General features: G+C 31.7%; 1 protein-coding gene across 2 annotated transcripts in view; it reads right to left on the bottom strand.

Annotated features, from left to right (window-relative positions):
- The window catches only part of DICER1 (dicer 1, ribonuclease III), a 95,347-nt gene that overhangs the window by 55,057 nt on the left and 19,795 nt on the right, over positions 1-20,495 (bottom strand). The window contains exons 2-8 of one of the 2 annotated variants that reach the window (XM_023504598.2): positions 17,501-17,567; positions 16,756-16,857; positions 8,398-8,585; positions 7,526-7,688; positions 5,996-6,126; positions 4,318-4,452; positions 3,372-3,532 (exon numbers count right to left, since the gene is read on the bottom strand). In XM_023504598.2, the coding sequence (XP_023360366.1) occupies positions 3,372-3,532; positions 4,318-4,452; positions 5,996-6,126; positions 7,526-7,688; positions 8,398-8,541 (734 nt within the window). In that variant the 5' untranslated portion in view covers positions 8,542-8,585; positions 16,756-16,857; positions 17,501-17,567. The remainder of the gene's footprint in view (positions 1-3,371; positions 3,533-4,317; positions 4,453-5,995; positions 6,127-7,525; positions 7,689-8,397; positions 8,586-16,755; positions 16,858-17,500; positions 17,568-20,495) is intronic. The other variant, XM_003756574.4, reaches the window with a different exon arrangement.

The following is a 20,495-nucleotide window of genomic DNA, read 5'->3' as shown; positions in this document are numbered from 1 at the left end:
GGAGAAAGAAAAATGATGCAAGAAATGCTGTTGATGGAGAATCAACAGGAGTTAGTTATTAACTGGATATAGGATGAGGGGGAAGGAAAAAAGGAAGTGTCAAATATGACAAGAATGCTGGCAGTACCCTCAAAAGAAAAAAAAATGAATTTGGATGAAGAATGAGTTTAGGGAAGAGGGTAATTAATTCTATTATAGACATAATAGGTTTAAAATGCCAACAGGAAATCCAAGGAGACAGTACCTGGCTATCAATCTGTGATAATCTCAAAGGGATATATAAATAAATTAAGGTGATAAGATTACTATGGTTCCAGCAACAATCATTTCCAAGTAAAGATTAATTGTGGCTACACTCAAAGGATTTAATGATTTGATCTGAGAAACTGAAACAGAGGAAGGTAATATCCAAAAGAATTTTTCTACTTGAGGTCTAGGAATTTATATAATCCAGGAAGATTCTGGAGTTTCTGTTGGAATCTTTTACAAAGTGTTAAGACATTTCTTTACAAAATGTGAAGACATTGGAGTTGATTTGATCTGATTTTGGGCCAGAACTTGAAACAAGGTATTAGGTGGAACTGATTGAACAATGCTTGTGTTCACACCTTTAGAGAGCTCAAGTATCTAAGTACTCAATGGAGTTCACACGAGAGTTCAGGGCTAGTATGAGAGCTGAATTCACACCTCCCTTAGGACCAGAGAGCACTCTGGGAGATAACCCAGAATCCCTCTCCCTCCAGAAGGCGGAGTGAACCTTTGGGAGATCACATAAATGAAGGAAGCTCTTGGAGCTAGGAGGAATTTCTCCAGAACATCAACAGGGCTCTGAGACAGAACACTCTGGAAGAAAAGACTACTCGCCACAGAGATTGAGAAGCCACGAGTCGGAGCTGGCTGGAGGCTGAAGAAAGCAGAGGCAGAGGCCAAGGACAAAGCTGCAAGATCTCTTGGAGCCAGGCAGAGAGATAGGCCTCAACTAACCGGGCAAATTTGTAAGGAGAAATAAACGTTTGCATTTTACCAGCTGGCTGAGATTTCGAAGTAATTATTTATTTCAACTAAGACTAAGGCTGGCCCCCAAGAAAAACCACCAACAAGTTTCCATACACATACATGAAGACATCAACAATTACTTGACTTCTTATCCCATAGAACTTTTTTTATGCTTTTCAATTAATATTCCAAAAAGAATCGATTTCCACACATGACAAACATGATAGAATTTAGATTTCAGTACTACAGATTAAATAAGTAGGTTGTTTACCAAGGATGACATGAGCTAGTTAAAACTATTTGTCTAAAATCATGCAAAACACATCAAAAGGGCTTTAAGTTGAAAAGAAGGCTTGGAGAAAGGAAAAAAGTATTTAATATCTACCAAGTGAGATATAATAAGGATAAGATGCATAGGTATAAGACTATAGAATAGCAAAAATCCCTAAAAAAATTAAATAAAAATAAATCAAGAAAAGAGTCAGCAATAAAACCCATGGTCTCACATAATCTTCACATAAATGCTAATCTTATTTCCTATGCAAATAAAAAAAAAAATTGCCCTCATTGCAATCATTGAAATTGTAAACAAGCAGACTCAGGTTTGTAATACAGCTCTGGAAAGGAAAACCTTATTTTGTAAGAAATAGGAGAAATGAAACTGAAGTCAAACAGTTTGGGAATTTATACTATCAATACATAATTTATATAGAGAAATATATATGTATACATATATACATATGTATAATATGTATATATAATACACATATATAAAAATATGCACATATAACAAAAGATGTACTCATGAGGAAATCCAGAGAGGAAATCAAGGTAGAAAGCAGATCAGAAACCTGGTCTTGAGGCATGTAATATATAGTTCAATTACCTGGACATCCAGGAGAGCTCTATCTCTGCCCAAGGAGAACAATAAAAAAATTCTTGATTAGCCTTAAAAATTTCATCCATCCAAAAAAAAAAAAAAAAAAAGGACTCAAATATAAGATACATTATTCTGTACCTGATATTCTGATATTTACCAAGTACAAACAGATTGATGATTTACAGGAAACTTGGGACCTATGGGAACCACTCAATTTTAGAATACAAGAGAGAAGAGAAAACAACATACTCAGAAAAAATTATACCTTAAATTTTGGCAGAGCAGATTTTAAATACTCTAGAAAAATGACACGTGGGAATTCATGACCTAGAAATCCCACAGAGAAGTCAGCTCAAAAAGAATGAAATGAGCAGCTCTTAAGGGTGAAATGTTGAAGACCTTAAGAGAAACAATTCTTTCCAACATAATCAACAAAAGCAGTTGTCAAAGAGACTGAAGTGACTCACATCACACAGGTAAATTATCAACAAACTTACATTTTTAAAACCTAGAAAGAAGCAAGGGCTGGTACATGTGTGGAAACTGATTCTTTTGAATATTCATTGAAAAGTACAAAACAAATTTCCAAGGGATAAGAAGTTAAGGAATTGTTGAAGTCTTCATGTATGGAAGCTCCAGAACTACCTAGTCTGAGGACCTCCCTGGTTTACAAAAAGTCCCTAGCAAGGGCAGGTAAGAAAACTGTTAGGAAAGCTAAAATTTAGAAGGAATTGAGTGCCTTGTCAAATGCTAAGACAACAAAAAGGATTTTTAAAGCTATTTTGGGATAAGAGGAAATTCAAAGAATGATGATAGTCAGAATTATGCCAACTTGAGGATATAAAGAAGGCAGAACTACCAAATTTATATTTCACCAGTTTTTCTCTTCCAGAGAAAATTATCTTTTTCTGTACCTTCATAAAAAGTTTTCACTCCCCATATGGGATTAAATTAGTAAAGCATTTTTTAAAATGCCTACTATCTGCTAGTAGTATCCCTACCTTAGTAAAGGCTGTACAAAGTGAAAAAGAAATTGTCTTCCTTCAAAAAGCTTAGTTTTTATCAATAGACATTGCATGTACATATGAATATATACAAATAAATACCAGTAATGAAAGAGGAACTAGTCATTAGAGGAAATCAGAAAAGGCTTCATGTAAAAAGGGGCATTTTCGAGTTGAGTTCTAAAAGGAATTAGAGATCCAAAGAGACAGAGATGAAGAGTAAGAGCATTCCAGGGATGAAGAGACAATGCAAAATAAGCAACTATATCCAATCAAGCTAAAGGAAAGGGGAAAAAACTCACAAGAGGGAAAAACGCTAAATTCTCCCATATCCAGAGGACTTCTGTGTACATAATGCTAATACAGAGGTTTCCATTCATTTAGTAAACATTCACTGAATATTTACTGTGTTTGAAGCATAGGATTAAGTATTACAAAAACAAAAATAAGGAGCTTGTCCCAGTAACAAAAAATATGCTGTCAAAACATACCTGTCTAAGACTACCAAATCAGTTGCAGTTTCAGCATTACTCTTAAGGATTTTCTCCAGTTTCTGAATCTTCTCCTCTAATTCTGCAGGATCACACTTCCCATTTAAAATAGAAGCAGTTAATCCCAAAATTCGAGGACATGATGGATAATCTTCACAGATCTAATATAATAAAAAAAGTTATTAGGAATTTCATTTTGCCCTAATAACATTACCACTGATCTTAAATCTGAAAAGCAAGACAAAGTCTGCTCTGAAAAATGAATATAAGGATTTATGTAGCAGAAATTCTAATGATAATTCTAGTACAGGTTCACTATAGGGATACCAGATTACAATTTTCCCTAATTTATTGTAGCATATTTAAATAATTTAGGTTTACCAAACATTAACTTAGTTACGTATTCAATAAATAAACACTGCTTCTACAGTTTATCTGAAATATGTTTTATAACTTATTTCAAATTATTAGGCACCCATTCAATCAGAGCTGAAAAGGAACTAGATATCTAATCCAAACTCCTTAATTTAAAAAATAAGAAAACTATTGTCCTTAGAGGTGATTTACCTTAGGATCCCCCATCATTTTTACTTTTTTTTTTTTTGGTGAGGCATTTGGGGTCAAGTGACTTGCCTAGGGTCACACAGCTAGCAACTATTAAGTGTTTGAGACTACATTTGAACTCAGGTCCTCCCAACTGCTCTATCCACTGTACCATCTAGTTTCTCCCCACCCCCAATCATTTTTAGCAAGTAATGGCACTTACTGTAAAATCAAGAGGTTTAAATGATTGTTTTTGAACCTGAAGAGAAAGGGGATTTGCCTTTGTTCACAGTTGTAGTTATTCAGGAAATAATCTGTCTTTATATACAGTTTAATTTCATTTTTATATAATTTAACTAATTTATTTAACACACTGACAGCTAAGCATCTTTTATAGCCATACCTTCATAATTTCTCTATAGGGATGGTCCAGGATTGCAAGATGACACTCATCAAATACCAACAGATTAATGTTGGATAATGATAAGTAATCATTTTTCAAAACATTCAAGGCAACTTGACAGGTCATAACCAGAACCTAAGACAAAATAAATGTATATATATAAAGTACATCATCTGTTAAACAAATGAAATTACATACTATATCAAGTGATTTCTTTTTTAAAAGACTATTATTTGAAAATTTAGTACCCAAAGTTAAACAAAAAATTCTGAACAAACTAATCCATGCATTTATTTTACATTAAAAGTATAATTATGAATCATATGGAAGTAAAACTGTAAGACAAAGATTCAAGATCTCAGTGATAGGGGGCTCTGCCCATGTGATTACATCTGTTTCAGGGTCTGTGGGTCTTTTTAATTGAAATGAATTGTCAAATAGATAAAACACTAGTCAATTGAATCTTCTAGACTAATTTTTTCTTAAAAACTCAATAATCAAGCCCTTTGTTTTACAGTTAATACACCAAGTAATTTTTCCCACCAGAATCTATTATTCATTTGATACTTCAGTAAAAACTGAAGAATTATGTCAAATTCTAATAAATACTGCTGCAAAGACTTTATAACTTCCAACTTAGAAAAGTTAATAATAACGACAACAACATAAATAATAACAGAATGTTTGTAGTGCCTTAAGATTAGCAAAGTACTTTATAAATATTATCTCGTTTTAGCTTCATTACAGTCCTGGAAGGCAAGTGTTATTATCGCCATTTTACAGGTGAGGAAATTAAGTCACAGAGAGGTGAAATAATTTGCCAGCTAATAAGTATCTAAGGTTAAATTTGAACTCAGGTCTTCCTGATTTCAAGTCCAGAGCTCTTATCCACTACACAACCTGGATGTTTCTCTTTATTTCCTAGATTACAAGCATTCTAATATAAAAGTAACATTTTGAAAATAATTTCACTTTCTGTCTCACAAAGCTGTGGAGAAAAGACTTGATAATAACTCATTTCTCCAACTGGTCTTCTAGTGTATAATAATTAGTAGCTTAGAATCCAATAATTAAGAGGCAAGTGAAAGATAAATCACCCTGCAAGTTACAACTCTTAATTTTTCTTTCAGGAAATTTGGTATTCACATATTGATTCAAGGTTTGCAAAGAATTTCCCAAGTGTCCCATTTTAGCTTCAGTGACTCAGTGAGATGAGTATCATAGGAAATAACATCTTTATTTTACAAATAAGGTAACTGAGGCTTATTGAGTTAAGTGACTTGCCCATGGTCACAGAGCTATTAAGTGTCACAAGCAAGATTTGAACCCAAATTTTCCTGACTCAAAATCTAATATTTTATGTACTAAGATTCATATTGCCACTCTAAACAATTAATGATACTTGATTTCAAGACTGGCATTTTAATTCAGTAATCATTAAGTTCTTGGTGTATGCAAGAGAGAAAATATTTCAGTTAGGTATTATTCCTATACTCATTCAACTTACCATCTAATCAAAATATTGGTTTATTATACTGATAAAAATAGGAAAAGGCAACTTTTGATTATATATTCTTTTAATTCCTAACTCAGATAAATAATTAAGGTTAAGATCACTTTATAAATCAAGTTCAAACAAATTTAATGATACATATATAAATATTTCTCTACACCTCACCTGGTGTTTAATAAACTCTTGGTTCCATTTCTCCTTTGTCCAAGATGCACTAATTTCTAAGCTTGAATATTCTCCAACCTTGAGATCTGAATGCGTTCTGACAGCTGATGCTTGCTGAGCAACTTGGTTTGCTGAACACAAACATATAATTTCAAGTGAGATAAAATAAGCATTCCTAACTGAGTCTATGACCTAATAACATATTTCAGGGCTCATAATTAAGATTTTATTAGAATGAAGAACTTCTCAATGGGAAATCTCTATTCACCTATATGAACATCAAAGTGGCCTATCATCTAATAGGGTTGAAGGGTTAGCTATCTTGTCTGTGATCACAAAGCTAATTTGCTTCCCAAGCAGAACTTAGTTCAACCACGGTCTTCCTCACTACAATGCCAGTCTTCCTATTATGCCAAGTTATTCTTGATAGTAATATTTATTTTCTAGAATGAACTATGCAATTTCATTAGCACTGAGGGTGTCCAGTGAAGTCCTCCTAACTCTAAGGCCAATTCAATACCTGACATACAGATGGGCAACTTATCTATCATGTAAGAACTACCTGGAGCACTAAACAATTAAATGATTTGCCCAGGTTATAAAAATCAGGATGTATCAAATACTGAACTAGAAGACAGGTTTTCCTATCTGAGGCTAGCTCTCAAACCATTATACTAGCAGTACAAGTTTTACAAAACAAAAAGCAGAACCATAAACTTTATGTACTAAGTTTAAAGAAAGATATATAAAGAAACTATATAAAGGAAGATATATAAAATCAATCACATAAACACGACAATTGTCCCTGCCAAATTACTACTACTAAGTAGCATCACTTTTCTAAACATCCTCATTCATTTAGTCACAACCTTCAGTCAGAAAAAAATATTTCCTTCCCAACTTCTACAAATTTATTTTACTTCTCAGAATTCCCAGTCACCAAAGATTCACTCATTCTAGCTTAAAGAAAGGGAATGAACTTAGGCAAAAATGATAATGATTCTTCTCTAGCTACTAGAACTATTTTCAAGTTATATGATCATTTATCATTTTATCATTCAACAAGGATTTAAACTTTAAAAGAATTCTATAAATCACTTTAAACACAACATATTAAGTTAAGCTACACTCAAATTATTCATATATGAGTCAAAGTTTCAAAAGAACAGATAAACACTCTTACTCCAAATAAAAAAATTTGTAAAATGTTAAAAGTATGTTAATTGATTGTGTTAAAACAAATGCCATCCCCATAACCCAAAGCTTGGTGACTATTATACTTTTTTTTTTTGTAAATTTTCTATCAAGAAAAATAATGTAAATCGAAAAGTTACCAGGCACAATTATCTGAACTTTCAAACAGTGAATTTAAGAGGAAAATCAAAAAGTAATATTACTATTCTTAGGAATTTGAAAAACCCATTATTAGTCAAACTCCTATCAATAAACACAAGAAAAATTTCTTTATGACAACCCATCATTTTTTTATTCCATATAATTTTTTGGATAAAACAATATTTTAAAAATTACCAGAGTTGACCAAGAACACCGTCCTTTTTCCATTTCTGTTGAAATTTCCCCTGATCTGATAGGACAGCTCTTTAGTGAGTAGTACTGCAATAAACGTCTTCCCTGAGCCAGTGTTTAAACAGACTATCGTATTATGATCCAGAGCTGCTTCAAGCAGTTCAACCTAGAAATATATTGGGAAAAAAAATAAGATTTTTTTTTTTTTTACCTATTCAATGTAAAACACAACAAAAATAAAAAATGCAAGAAATGCATAATTGTTTTTTGCAGAAATTATAAAACAAAGTTTATAAACATTATTCATAGAACAAAAAAAGATTCTTGAATATGTGAGAATGACAGCTAGATCTGCTAAAATGCTTTTGAAAATTATCTGGTAGCTATTTTTAAATATTGCTATATATTGAATATTTCAATATTCAATTGAAAATAGTATATTTCAAAATATAGCTATAATTTCAAAGGTTTATTTAGGAAATTTTACTTACATACTAAAAACACTTACTTTTAGGCAAGAAAATCTATAGCTAATAGGAAACAGTTAAATACAAGTAATTCTAAATAAAATAATAGGCCATTAGGGCAAAAGTAAAGGAGTCTACCCAAATTATCTATGAAATTAGTATTCAAGTATAGTGAGATTTTCAAGATGACTAAAGAAAAATGAGGAACTTAGGAAATAATATAAAATCAATTAAACATAAATATTAAGATTAACTGGAACTCTGAAAAGAGGTGTTCTAAAATAAGAATGAATGGGAATAGAATTGTTTTATACCAGTAAAACTAGATGTTTGTAATTCACGTCAGATACAAACTAGTTCATTCTATGTTAGTAGAAAATGTTCAATTATTATCATAAGCATTAGTACCTGATATTTTCTTGGGGTGTAAATGTTATCATGAATTGCTTCTTGTTGCCATGGTAGTCCAAAAAAAGGACCCATTGGTGAGGAAGCAGGGGTCATGAGCTGTAGTCCTGCCATGCTGAGGGGTTGCAAAGCAGGGCTTTTCATTCATCCAGTGTTTCTTTCATTGCATTTTGTTCTAGCACAGCTTACTATAAAGAGAAAAAGAATACCATTATACAACCATGCATTATTATAAAACATTTTAAAAGCAGAGAAATAAAGAAAATATTAGAGTAACATATTAGAGTAGCATATCACTCTATCAAAGTACTATATCAAAACATTACAGAAAGTCTTCAAGTGTCAGATCAGTCTCAAACCAAAAGAGATTGCCATTTCACCTTTTCATAGATTAAGAGTTTTCAAGTTGATCAACCATTAACTATTTAAATAATTATATGTGTATACATGTATATATACATGGATATGTGCATAGGTACATATATCCATCCCATGGATATACATAAATATACCTATATGAATATTTTAAAATACTTTTTTAAATAATGGCAACTTTTGAAAGGTGATGCAGAATAAAACCAGAATAATATGTTTGACATATTATGACTATCAAATATCCATCAAAAAATGTTTGTTTGTTTGTTTTTAAATTGAACCCTAATTATAATAACAAAGCCTAACCTCAAAGAGATGATAGAAAGCACCTCCCTCCCTTTTTTTGCAAACTGGGTATGGAATGCTACAATGATTGCCAAATTTGGTTAATACGTTGGTTGATTTTAGTGAACTTTCCTCCCTCTTTCTTTTTTATTTTGATACAAGATTAACTATGTAGAAAAGCAGGGAGAGAGCATTTCCAAATGGAAATGATATAAAAGTAACAGAAAAAGATAACAAAAGTGTTTTAAACAATATGGAAAACAAAATAATAAACAACATTTCATCCAAGTGTCTACAGACCTACCTACCAGGAAATATACAAGTTAGTAATCATGTCTATATATTCTTTTTCATGGACTTGATTCCTTAAAACCACAAAATATAAGCAAAGTATTGATGCTAATTTTCCAATCCATGGACAAAACCTCTTGAATATCATTGGTTTTATAGTAATGGAAGGGATTTGCCTACTTATTGTGGGAGAATTCATCTTTTCTACCATCCTTCATAAAAGGAATGGAAAAAAGACGACTTTTCTCAACTGCAGTATTAGTTACCTTCATCTAAAACCAAGAAAGAGAAATGCCTTCGTTTCATGACAAGAGCAACTCTGCTCTCTAATGTTAAATGTATGTTAGCAGTATATTACTTGATTTTTTCCTATTTAAGTCAACCTACAATCTAAGTACATGATAATATATTTTTTTTAAATATGGGGTCACTATACAGTAATCTATACATATATAACCAATGAATTCAAAAGCAAATTCAACAATGGAGGAAAAAAATTTTGCCTCTAAAATCATTCTTTTGAAGGTAGATAATGTAATAGCATCATCACTGGGAGTTGAGGACACCCAATGCCATAAGAACTGTGAAACATTATTATGTCAGTACAATTATTCTCAGAGTATTTTTCAAACTGTAGTAAAATAGCAAGGCTTTTACAAAGGATATCTGTTCTGTGTTCTTAAAAATGACCAAGCACTTGTTCCATCTATATAAGCATAAACGTATGTCCTATATGAAACATAATCTGTCCATTATTCACCTGGAATACCACCCAAATGATCTTTATCTTCCCTCAAGCATAGATTTTGTTTATGTCATTTAAACACAAAGTATATCCCCTACCCATCATCTCAAGACTGCCTAACCAGTTGTTTAATAATTTATATAAGAGCAGTCCTACATAGTTCTTTTTAACAGTGAGGTGATTCAAACCAGTTCCGATGTTCTTGTGATGAAGAAAGCCATCTGCACTCAGAGAGAGGACTGTGGGGACTGAACGTAGATCACAATATAATATTTTCACTCTTTTTGTTGTTGTTTGCATTTTGTTTCCTTTCTCATTTTTTTCCCTTTTTGATCTGATCTTTCTTTTGCATCATAATTGTGGAGATATGTATAGAAGAACTGCACATGTTTAACATATATTGAATCACTTGCCATCTAGGAGGAGTAGGGAGAAGGAAGGGAAAATATTGAAAATCATCTATGCATATGTTTTAAAAATAAAAAGCTTTAATTTAAAAAAAAAAAGAAGAGCAGTCTTAAACAGCCCAGGAATTTCACCTCTCTCCCTGCTGGCACTCGCAAAGTCATCCTCCCTTTGTACCTCCCAGGCTTATACTTACATTCCAATGTGCCCCAATGACAAGAGTCCCTTCAGGATCCTCAAAGCAGAAAAAAAATGTGGTTGTGATAAGAAGAAAAGAAAACAAAAGGAAGGTAAAATCCTGGAGGAGTTGTTTCCCCATACTCAGTCCTCATGCATTTTCTCACTCCTCTTTTATACTTCATTAATTTTTTTTCTGGTTCTCATCTCAGAATCCTCATCCTTACTTGATAAAAATGTACACTTCTTCACTTTGTGAAGAGAAAGTCTTAAGTAAAAGTGTAGGTTTTCTCTTCTTTTCTCTCCTCTCTTTCTCAGCCTTGGAAATTTTGCCTATACTCTTCTTTCACATGGTCTCAATTCACACTTCAATCTTTTGCAACATAGCTTTCAATCTGATCACTTAACCAAAATTTTTCTCTTTAAAGTTACTAATTAATCTCGTTATTGACAAAGTTCATACGTTTTTCCTCAATCCTAATCCTTCTTGATCTCTCTGCTACATTTGACACTGGTAACCACCCTCTTCTTTTGCACCTCTCCAGTTCTGGTGTCACCACTCTTTTTGGTTTGGTTTTGGTGATGCTACTATATCATAGTTCTTCTCCTACTTGTCTGAATATTTTTCCCAGTTTCTTTTGCTGTCTTATACCTATCTTATACCTGCCCCTTTAACTATAAGAATACCCTGAGGTTCTGCCTGTGCTGTATCCTCTTCTCTTCTATCTCCAGTCTCTCTCTGTCTTAGAAAACTCACCATATACTACAGATTGAACTGTCATTTCTATGCAGATGATTCCTAGAGCTATATTTCTAATCAGAGTCTCTCTTCCAAGCTTCAGATCACCATTACACATTAGATTAAAACTGGATGTCCCACAGAAATCTTACACTCAAAGTAACAGTAATAAGGAAACGTCCACACAAAGAAGACCAAAGGAAGAACAAATGACTTAGAAACTTCTTTATTTTTATATTTCTATGGCTGGCATCACAATCCATCCAACCCAGTTATTCAGGCTTGCTTGTGAAGTAGAATACTATTGTGTCTCAGAAATCCCCTTAAAATTATTAAAGAATAGATGCCAATTTGCAATGATAGAAAGGTGTTTGCTTCCTTTGTCAAGAAGTTGTCAATACTCAATGAAATCATAGTTCTGCTGTTTTTATAAAGTACAACTTTTCAGCAACTTTGAAATTCCAATCAGGATTGCTCTTTGTTATTTCATTCTCATTCATTTTCCTTTCACATGATTATGATCAGTATATACTCCAGTAGCTAATAATAATAGCTAACATTTATTATCCTTATTAAGGTGAAAACTGGCAAAGATGACAAAAGATGGGAATAATTACTGTTGGAAGGGTTGTAGGAAATAGTAGCGACTAGCATTTCTATCCTGTATTAAAATCTTCTGAAGGACTTTACAAACGTTAGTAAGGACTCAATAAAATAAATGGCATTATTATTTCCATTTTAAAGTTTAAAAAAAGGAGGCTAAAAGAAATTAAGTGACTTGCCCAGTGTCCTACAGCAAAGAAGTGTCTGACAAGATTTGAATTCAGATCTTTCTGACTCCTACTTAAACATGTCTCCGCTAAGTCAAGTTCCCTCCTTTCCTCTACTTTTTTTGTTTGATTTCTATTTTGCATTATTTCACAAAAGTTTTGTCAGATTTCTTTATGTAATATCAGCTTCAAATTGCCTTTTCTATTGAAACTATAAAGTTATTATTGCCTATTGAAGAGTCTGCATTTTGACAATTTAACTACCTTTCCCTGAGGTCAACCAGTGGGGCTGTGTGAATAATTTTACTTTGACCTATGAAGAATCTATAAATAGACAGAGACTTATAACCACTATTTGTAAAGTGAAAGTATTAATTATTTATAAACAAATAGTTTTAAATCTCATCTATAAGGAAATTGTTGCCTGTCATGGCTGTCAGAAACTAAGATACGGAGAGAAAGATTGCTTCTTTATTAAAAGAACTGTTTAACTTTTTATTTTTGACAGGAACACTTTAAAAAGGAAAAATGTTAAAGACTGTGGTAGCTATCCTGAGATACTGTGGGATTATATTCCAGAAGTGAGAACAAAGGAGTAGCCATGATGGTTAATGCTAACTTTGTAAAGTTAAATTAATGCTAAATTAATTAGCTAAATTGTAAAGCTAAAATGTAAATTAATATTTTTATCAATTTTATTTGTTAATTGTTAGAATCTTCTAGAACAGGGATTCAGCAAATTATAACCAAGAGCCAAATTAGAGCTGCCTTTGGTGCCAGAAGAGTGCTTTTTACATTTTTTTTTAATATAATCAAATTACAATTAAAAATAAAAACTATTTGATCAAATCCCCAGGATATAATATGCTAACGGAGCTTACACTCCACCACAACAGCTTTCAAGAATCAAGGGACACTAACAAAATGCAACAGAATAGGAATTTTGTAATGGCATATATAGCCAAATCTATATGTAAATATATACATACATATACACGTATATGCTAAAACTTTTAAAGCACGTTTTTGTTGATCATTTATAATATTAAGAATTTACAAAATTAAAAAAAAAAATTAACCACCCTGCAACCACTAATCCATGGTCTTATTGTTGTTATTACCCCTTCCAACTATATAAACTGCAACCTTTACATTTGTAAGTATTCTTACTATAAACAAAAATTTTACCACCCTACAGTGATGCAATGAACCTTTCCACTTCTTGCTATACTGTTATTTAAATAACAAATGTATAGATACAATTTGTTGCCAGGTTACAGTCCAAAGCCATGCTGGCTTCATCAGTCTATCAGAAGTCTGTACTTTCACTTTATTAAGGAGCCAAAGGCAGTCATTCCCCAATAGAAAATGGTTGAAGATGTGAGTAAACAGTGATAAAAAAAAAATTATAAACAATGACCACATGAAAGCATGTTTCAAATATTAAGAGAACTGGTTGGACCAGACCTGTGACTTAGTTGGTATAGAGAACTTCCAGTGAAAAAATTCCCTCTAAAAATGTAGAGCAGCACCTACTCAACACTAAAATGTTAAGTAACTTGGACTTGCTCCAATTATCAAACAGGCCATGAGTCAGTCAGGAAGTGGATGTCAATCCACATCACCAAGCAGCCTCTAATAAGAGAAATTATTTAAAACAACTATGAAGTTTCACCTCACACCAAGTAAATTGGCAAAAATGCCCCCCAAACCTAGAAATTGTCAATATTGGATGGGCTTATGAGAAAGACAAATTAATAAACTCTTAGTGTTACTAGTTCAAGTGTTCTTGATTTCAGTTTGGAATTAGGTTAAGAAAGGCAATTAAACTTCATTTTTTGGCCCAAAAAACTCTATTTATGGGGTATACACCACTGAGTTTTGTTGTTTTTTAACGAGAAGTCTAACATAAAGCAAAACATTCATAGCAGCATTTTACTTTGTGATAGTAATGTGGAAAGCAAAATAAGTGCTCACTGACTGGGAAATGGTTGAAAAAATATAAATATACAAATGGAATGGAATATTATTGTATGTAAGAAATACAAATATAAAGAATGCAGAGAAATATTGGAAGTTTTTTGTAGGAACTTGTAAAAAAATCCAAAAGAATATTAAAAACAAAGTAAATAAAAGGTAGAAAAAAAAGAAGCCGAACTCTAAGCAACATCAACAAAAACAGCAATGGTCCTGGAAAACAAGGAGAGAGACAAAATAGCATGCATTGTTTTTGATTAACTTTGTCTTAGTTACAATTCACTTCTAAGGTAGGGTGGGGATGACTATGACTATAAATGACTATGAGGTAAAGAAAAAAAAAAGAATAAATAAAATATTAAAACAAAACAAAACAAAAAAAGCCATCGCCATCATCAAACAACACTGAGGATTAAAGAAATGATAATAACAAATAAAGGGACATTCTGTATTTAGAGGATAAGACTAAATTATAAAGTACAAAATATTAGTACTACATTAGACATATATGAATATAGTCATTCCATGGATCAATATTTCATACTTTCAATTTTAAAACTAAAAAATAACATCCTGATATTATATTGTTATTTCATAAAGGGGTATAAATCCTATCTACCCAATGCCAGAATTATAAAAAGTGATTCTTCTATAATTTTAGAAGGGCTCTTATTCAGATAATTTAACCTCTAATCTTATTTTAAAATGATTAGAAACTCATAATCATCTACTCTAAAGGAAAAGAGTATAAGGCATATATCTAAAAAAACATATTTAGTTTGGGATTTTTCTTGGAGAAGAATAAAGAGGTTAGAGGCAATAGCTTTACTCTTCTTAAATATGTTTTTTCTTAAGGCTAATAATATCTAAATTAATTACCTAACCACACAGGAGCATATTTGCTGTTTATCACAAAGATACAAGCTGAAATTTTAAAAATTTCATAACATAATCCCTATTGTGATAACTTCCAAAAAACCATATATGGACGGGGGGCTGCAGGGATGAGAATATATAACCCCGGAGTATATTGCCTAAGATTTTCCTAATCCAGTTCCTAAATTGAAGGATACACGTCTGTATGAAATAAGAAAGTTGGCACAAAAGCTGTAGAGCTTTCATTAGAATTTCATTTCTGCTTTAAAAAAAAGACTCCAGTGGTTCCAGATTTTCAAGGAACCAACTCTAAGGAAAAAAGAGAAATACTCTCTTTATAGATATGTAAGAAGCTGGTTATCCTTACATGTACCTGATTTGTAGTTTGCCTCCATAAAGACTTGGCAAGAATTTCCCTTTGGGTGGGTCTCTCTTTTGGTTGAGTAATTCTACACATTTTTCTCATATTTTCTTACACTGTTTAATCTGTAGAACTTCTCCAATTTCTAATTGCTATCTACTTGAATAAATGGATTTACTCTGTATTTGAGACGGTCTTTTGCATAACTAGCTTTTGGTGGGAAGGAGTTGAGCTTAGGTTCTTTTCTCCTTTAAAAAATACCTACTGGAAAGAATGGTGGCTTTGCTGATTTTGAATTAAAAAAAAAAAAAAATCACGTCCTCAGATCAGAAATATCTGGAGGTAGGGGTTGGAGAGAAGCTTCAAGTGCAGAGATAACTTCTCATCTAGTACTCCACCTAAAAAGAGAACTAAGAGGCCAACTTGATGGCCATGGCCCCTTCTCCTACACCATTCCAGGAAGGAATGTCTACCCATCAGCTGAATTAAGACAACCTGTGCTATTTACATGTGACATGCACATCTGACATTAACAGCGTACACTTTATGGATTTGCATATTGGGGAAAAGAAGATGTTCAATTTTTAGCATTCTTGTAGTCAATAGAATTTATTTCCAAACTATGGCTTTATCCTGCCAGGCCTGAATGGTAAAATTGAATTTGACTGCATAAATTTTCAAAAATACAAAAAAAAAATCATAATATGCTTAAAATTCTGAATTTCTGACTACATGAATCTTTAAAAATATAAAACAAAGTAAGAGTATACTTAAAACATAACACAATAGAGTTGAACTGAATATGAAGAGCATTGATTACTTTAGAAAAGACAGCAGATATAGTCATGATATATGCCATTTCCCCCCCAAAAAATTTAACTTGTCATTAAAAAAATTTCATATGAGAACACAGCTATGTTATTACATCTTATTACATACATACAAAAAGCTAAATTCTGATTCTTATGTGAAAATCATTTGGTTAAAAATATTAGTTCCACAAATTTCTAGACACTTCATTCTCTTTTTTCATTTTTACAAGCCATATGTGATTGTGGACAAGTCACAATATCTTAATTTTAGTTTTTATCTGGAACCACAGATCACAGAAGTAAAGTTGGTAAGGCCCTTTGAGCTTAGCTACTCTAATTCCTTCATTTCAGATACGGAAAATAGGGAGAGGTTATGATTTGTACAGGATCTTAAAAGCAAGAAACAGAAATGAGATTTCAACTCAAGTTTTCTGATTCTATAGTCAGGGTTTTTTTGATTATGTCATAATGTACCTGCAAAATGGGGGCAATACCTACAGTACCTACTTCATAAGGTTGTTTATTTTTGTGAATTTTACATTTACCGTTTTAATTTCTGAGAATTCTGGGTTGCTGTTGGATGAACTGCATTTTGACACTGATAGTAGTGTATAAAGGAAAAGTCACATCATGCCCAAGCTTCTGCTCTAAAAATAAACAAATAATGACATTTGAGACTTTCCTGAAAATGAAAAACAAACAAATCCAAGAGAGGAACATCAGTGGTTTAAAGAGATTAATAAAAAAGAGCAGTCTACATGTCAAAATCAAACAAAACAATCTGTTGCTTTTTAGTTAACTTACATTTCAGAGTTCTCTATGAACAAATAACAAGCTAATTATAATAAATAACTGCCAGTAATTTCAGAATATTAGAACATTCTCATTTCAAAAAAAATATTGGAAGAGAGGATTAACAAGGAAAAAGAAGAAAGTTTTAAAGACTGAGCTTTATATTTTTCTTTATATAATTTGAAAATTATTACATTATTATGTAACTGTTATAACATTTTAAGATGCCTCTAAAGTTATCTAAATTTAGTAAAAAAAAAAAAAAAAGTGTTTAAAAAAGTGTTAATTAATTGAAAAAAGAAAGCACAGATGATTGGTCAGTAAAAAGTAAAAAGACATATTAGGAAAAAAAGAAAACATGGAAATGCTAGCTGCCTATATTTACTTTTAAATTTTCCTTTATTAACAGCACACATTATATCTTTATAGTGTGGCTATTAATTTTATAATTTCAGATATCAAGATTATGCGTAAAATTACTTTGATGTCTATGTTTACCTCAAAATGCTGATTCTGAGCTCTTCCAGAGTTCCTGAGTTTGTAAATTTGTTTCACACTAGGTAACCTAAAGGGTAATATAAAAAGAACATTTTTTTTCTAACATGGCAGCATGTTTTGCTCAATTTTAAAATTTAGATCATTAGGAATCAATGAAGAAGTTTTAAAAAATTAGACCCTCAGTGTATCAAAACAAAATAACACTTTTGTAAAGCTGTTCTTTAAAAGGCTTCAAAGAAATTGATATTTCCTAGCATACCTTAAAAAAAACTTAACAAACTAATTATAGTTTTTTATTCCACCAAATTTAATGTTTTAGAGTACTTGATATATACAATCATATTTTATGATTTATAAAGAGTATTTTAAAAACAATAAGTTAGTTCTTAAAATTTACTAAGTATTTGATTTCATTTCTAATAAAAGACAATACTGCCTGATGTTTATATTTTGCTTTCCTTTTTAAAATTAATCTCTATTCTACAAAAAAACTATGAAAAAAGAAAGGTCACAATGCTATTACATCAAACTATTAAATAAAAACAGCTGATCTTAATAGTTGTCTAGATGATTCTACTGGTGACAAAAGTAGTAAAAAGCCAAGTAAAATCTATTGATAGCACCTTTTGTTTTGATGCTACAAAGCTTAATAAAGATCCAAGATTCTAATTTTAATTAATGAACATAGCTAAAATTACAAACCTGCCAATTCTACCAACTATGACCTTTTAAAAAGCTAAAGATAACTCTGAATTCTGACAAGTCAAAAATCAGACATAGTCAAGTTCTAATACAAACCAGCATGCTTAACCTATATTAGCATTTAAATACTGTAGCACTGGGAAAACTGCCAGACAAAGGCTTGTGGCAGCTAAACCTTCCAAACAGAAAGCTAAAAGCATCTGGAGCTTCCCAAAGAGATTTTTTCAACAATAGTTAATAGTGAATGCCGCCAACAAATTTCTAATTCATCTATTTTACTAATGTCACATTCAAATACCATTAACTTCACAAATAAAAGTGTCAAGATTTCATTCCCACTATCCTTCAAGCAAAAAAAAAAAAAAAAAAAAAAATGCTTGCCTCCCACACAATCCCAAAGGCACAGAAGGTGGGAAACATAAGAATCATGACTATTAAAAGACCAATAAGAAATATTTCTGCCTAACAACTTAAATAAATAATTTTCAAGATCTTTAGTCTCTTAAGGGGGAAAATGCTACAGAGATTTATTTTAAATATAAAACAACTATCTTAAGGAAATTTATGGCTAAAATTTAGAAATTAAGGATTGAATGTAAAAACATTTATTAAGCACTTACCAAATACCAGTCACAATGCTATACATAGTAATATATATTAATACCTAAATATATAATATATATCACTATACACACACACACACACACACACACACACACACCATGAATGCCTCTGCCTTCAAGAAGCTCAAATTCAAATGAAGGGAGACAATACATAAATAGTGTTTTGATCTGGGAACAGATAACAATAAATTCAAGAAAAGGCAATGTTGATTGTCAGTGTCCTTTCTAGAAACAATGACAATGGTTATCACAGCAAGAAAGGGAGCATTGACTCATTATCTTTAAAGGTGACCAGGAAGACATATTCAAGTTAAACATCTGACATCTACTGGCAAGTCACCACAGAACTCTTAAGCAAATCTCTATTAAGTTACATAGGATAGGCATTTATATAGAAAGTATGCTCACCAAGTGTTCCCCACACCTATGAAATCACAAGTCTAGTCCCTATCCCTAACAAGTTAAAGAGGGGAAGAAGAGATTGGATAAAAAAGAGAAAAGTGCCTGAAAATTGTCAAGGTGAAAAAGCATGGTCCAAGGAACTTTAGACTTGACATTCTGGCAATCTAATTCTCAAATAGGATTATAGCATTTCTTGCTATTTAAATATCAGAGAGATTTTTAAAAACTACCAAATCACAGTGATTAAAGAAGTGGAAATTATAGCATAAAGAATACTAGTCTTGGATGAAGGAGGCTTGGGTTTAGATCTTAAATCTGCTACTCTTCAGCTGTGTGTCTTGGGCAAGTAATCTCACTTCTCTGAGACAGTTTCCTTGGCTATATAACAGGGACAAAACAGTATAGCTACCAAAACTGTTATAAGCAAAATGCTATATAAACCACAAAGCAACATAGAAATTATTCCTAGAAAAGCCAATCCCCAATATATAGTCAAATATCATGAACTGGCAGTTTTTGAAAGAAGTAATTTGCAAGCTATTTACAGCCACATGAAAAAATAAACTGAATCACTAAATGAGAGAAGTATAATTCTTTTTTTTTTTTTTTTTTAATTAAGGTTCCACATACACCACGGTCAAAACCTGCAAAAAAAAAAAAAAAAAAAAAAGTAACAACTGTTGGAGGGGTTTTGAGAAGACAGGCACCAATATATTGCTGGTAGAGTTGTGAACTAGTCAACCATTCTGGAAAACAATTTCGAACTATATTCCAAAAGCAGTCACTAAACTATGCATGACTTTTGATATATTATATATATCAAATAAGTCAAAGGTAAAAAACTGTAAGAACAAAAGAATTTATAGCAGCACTTTTTGTGTAGTAAAAAAAAAAAAAAAGGAAAGAAAGAAAACAAAGTTGTTGCCCATTAATTGAAAAATGGCTAAATAAATTATGAATGATATTGTGTCATAAGAAGTGTCTGTAAAAAACATCAGCTCCCCCAAAACCTGGGGAGACATGTATGATCTGGAAAAGTAAAGCAAACAGAACCAAGAACAATTTATGTAATTAATTTAAAAATGTAAAGAAAAGAAATTTTTAAAAATTAATTCAGATCAATGCAATTGCCATCTAAAAATTCTAGATGAATGATGATGAAGCATGATTCCCATCTTTTGGTTAAGATATAAAGAATGAGACACCCATTTTCAAATGTGGCCAATGTGTGAATTTGTTTTGCTTGACTGGGAGAGGTTTTTGATCAG

Source organism: Sarcophilus harrisii, chromosome 2 (assembly GCF_902635505.1).
Source record: "Sarcophilus harrisii chromosome 2, mSarHar1.11, whole genome shotgun sequence".
NCBI lineage: Eukaryota > Metazoa > Chordata > Mammalia > Dasyuromorphia > Dasyuridae > Sarcophilus > Sarcophilus harrisii.
The sequence above is the reverse complement of the archived record's forward strand: the minus strand, read 5'-3'. Positions and strand labels throughout refer to the sequence as shown.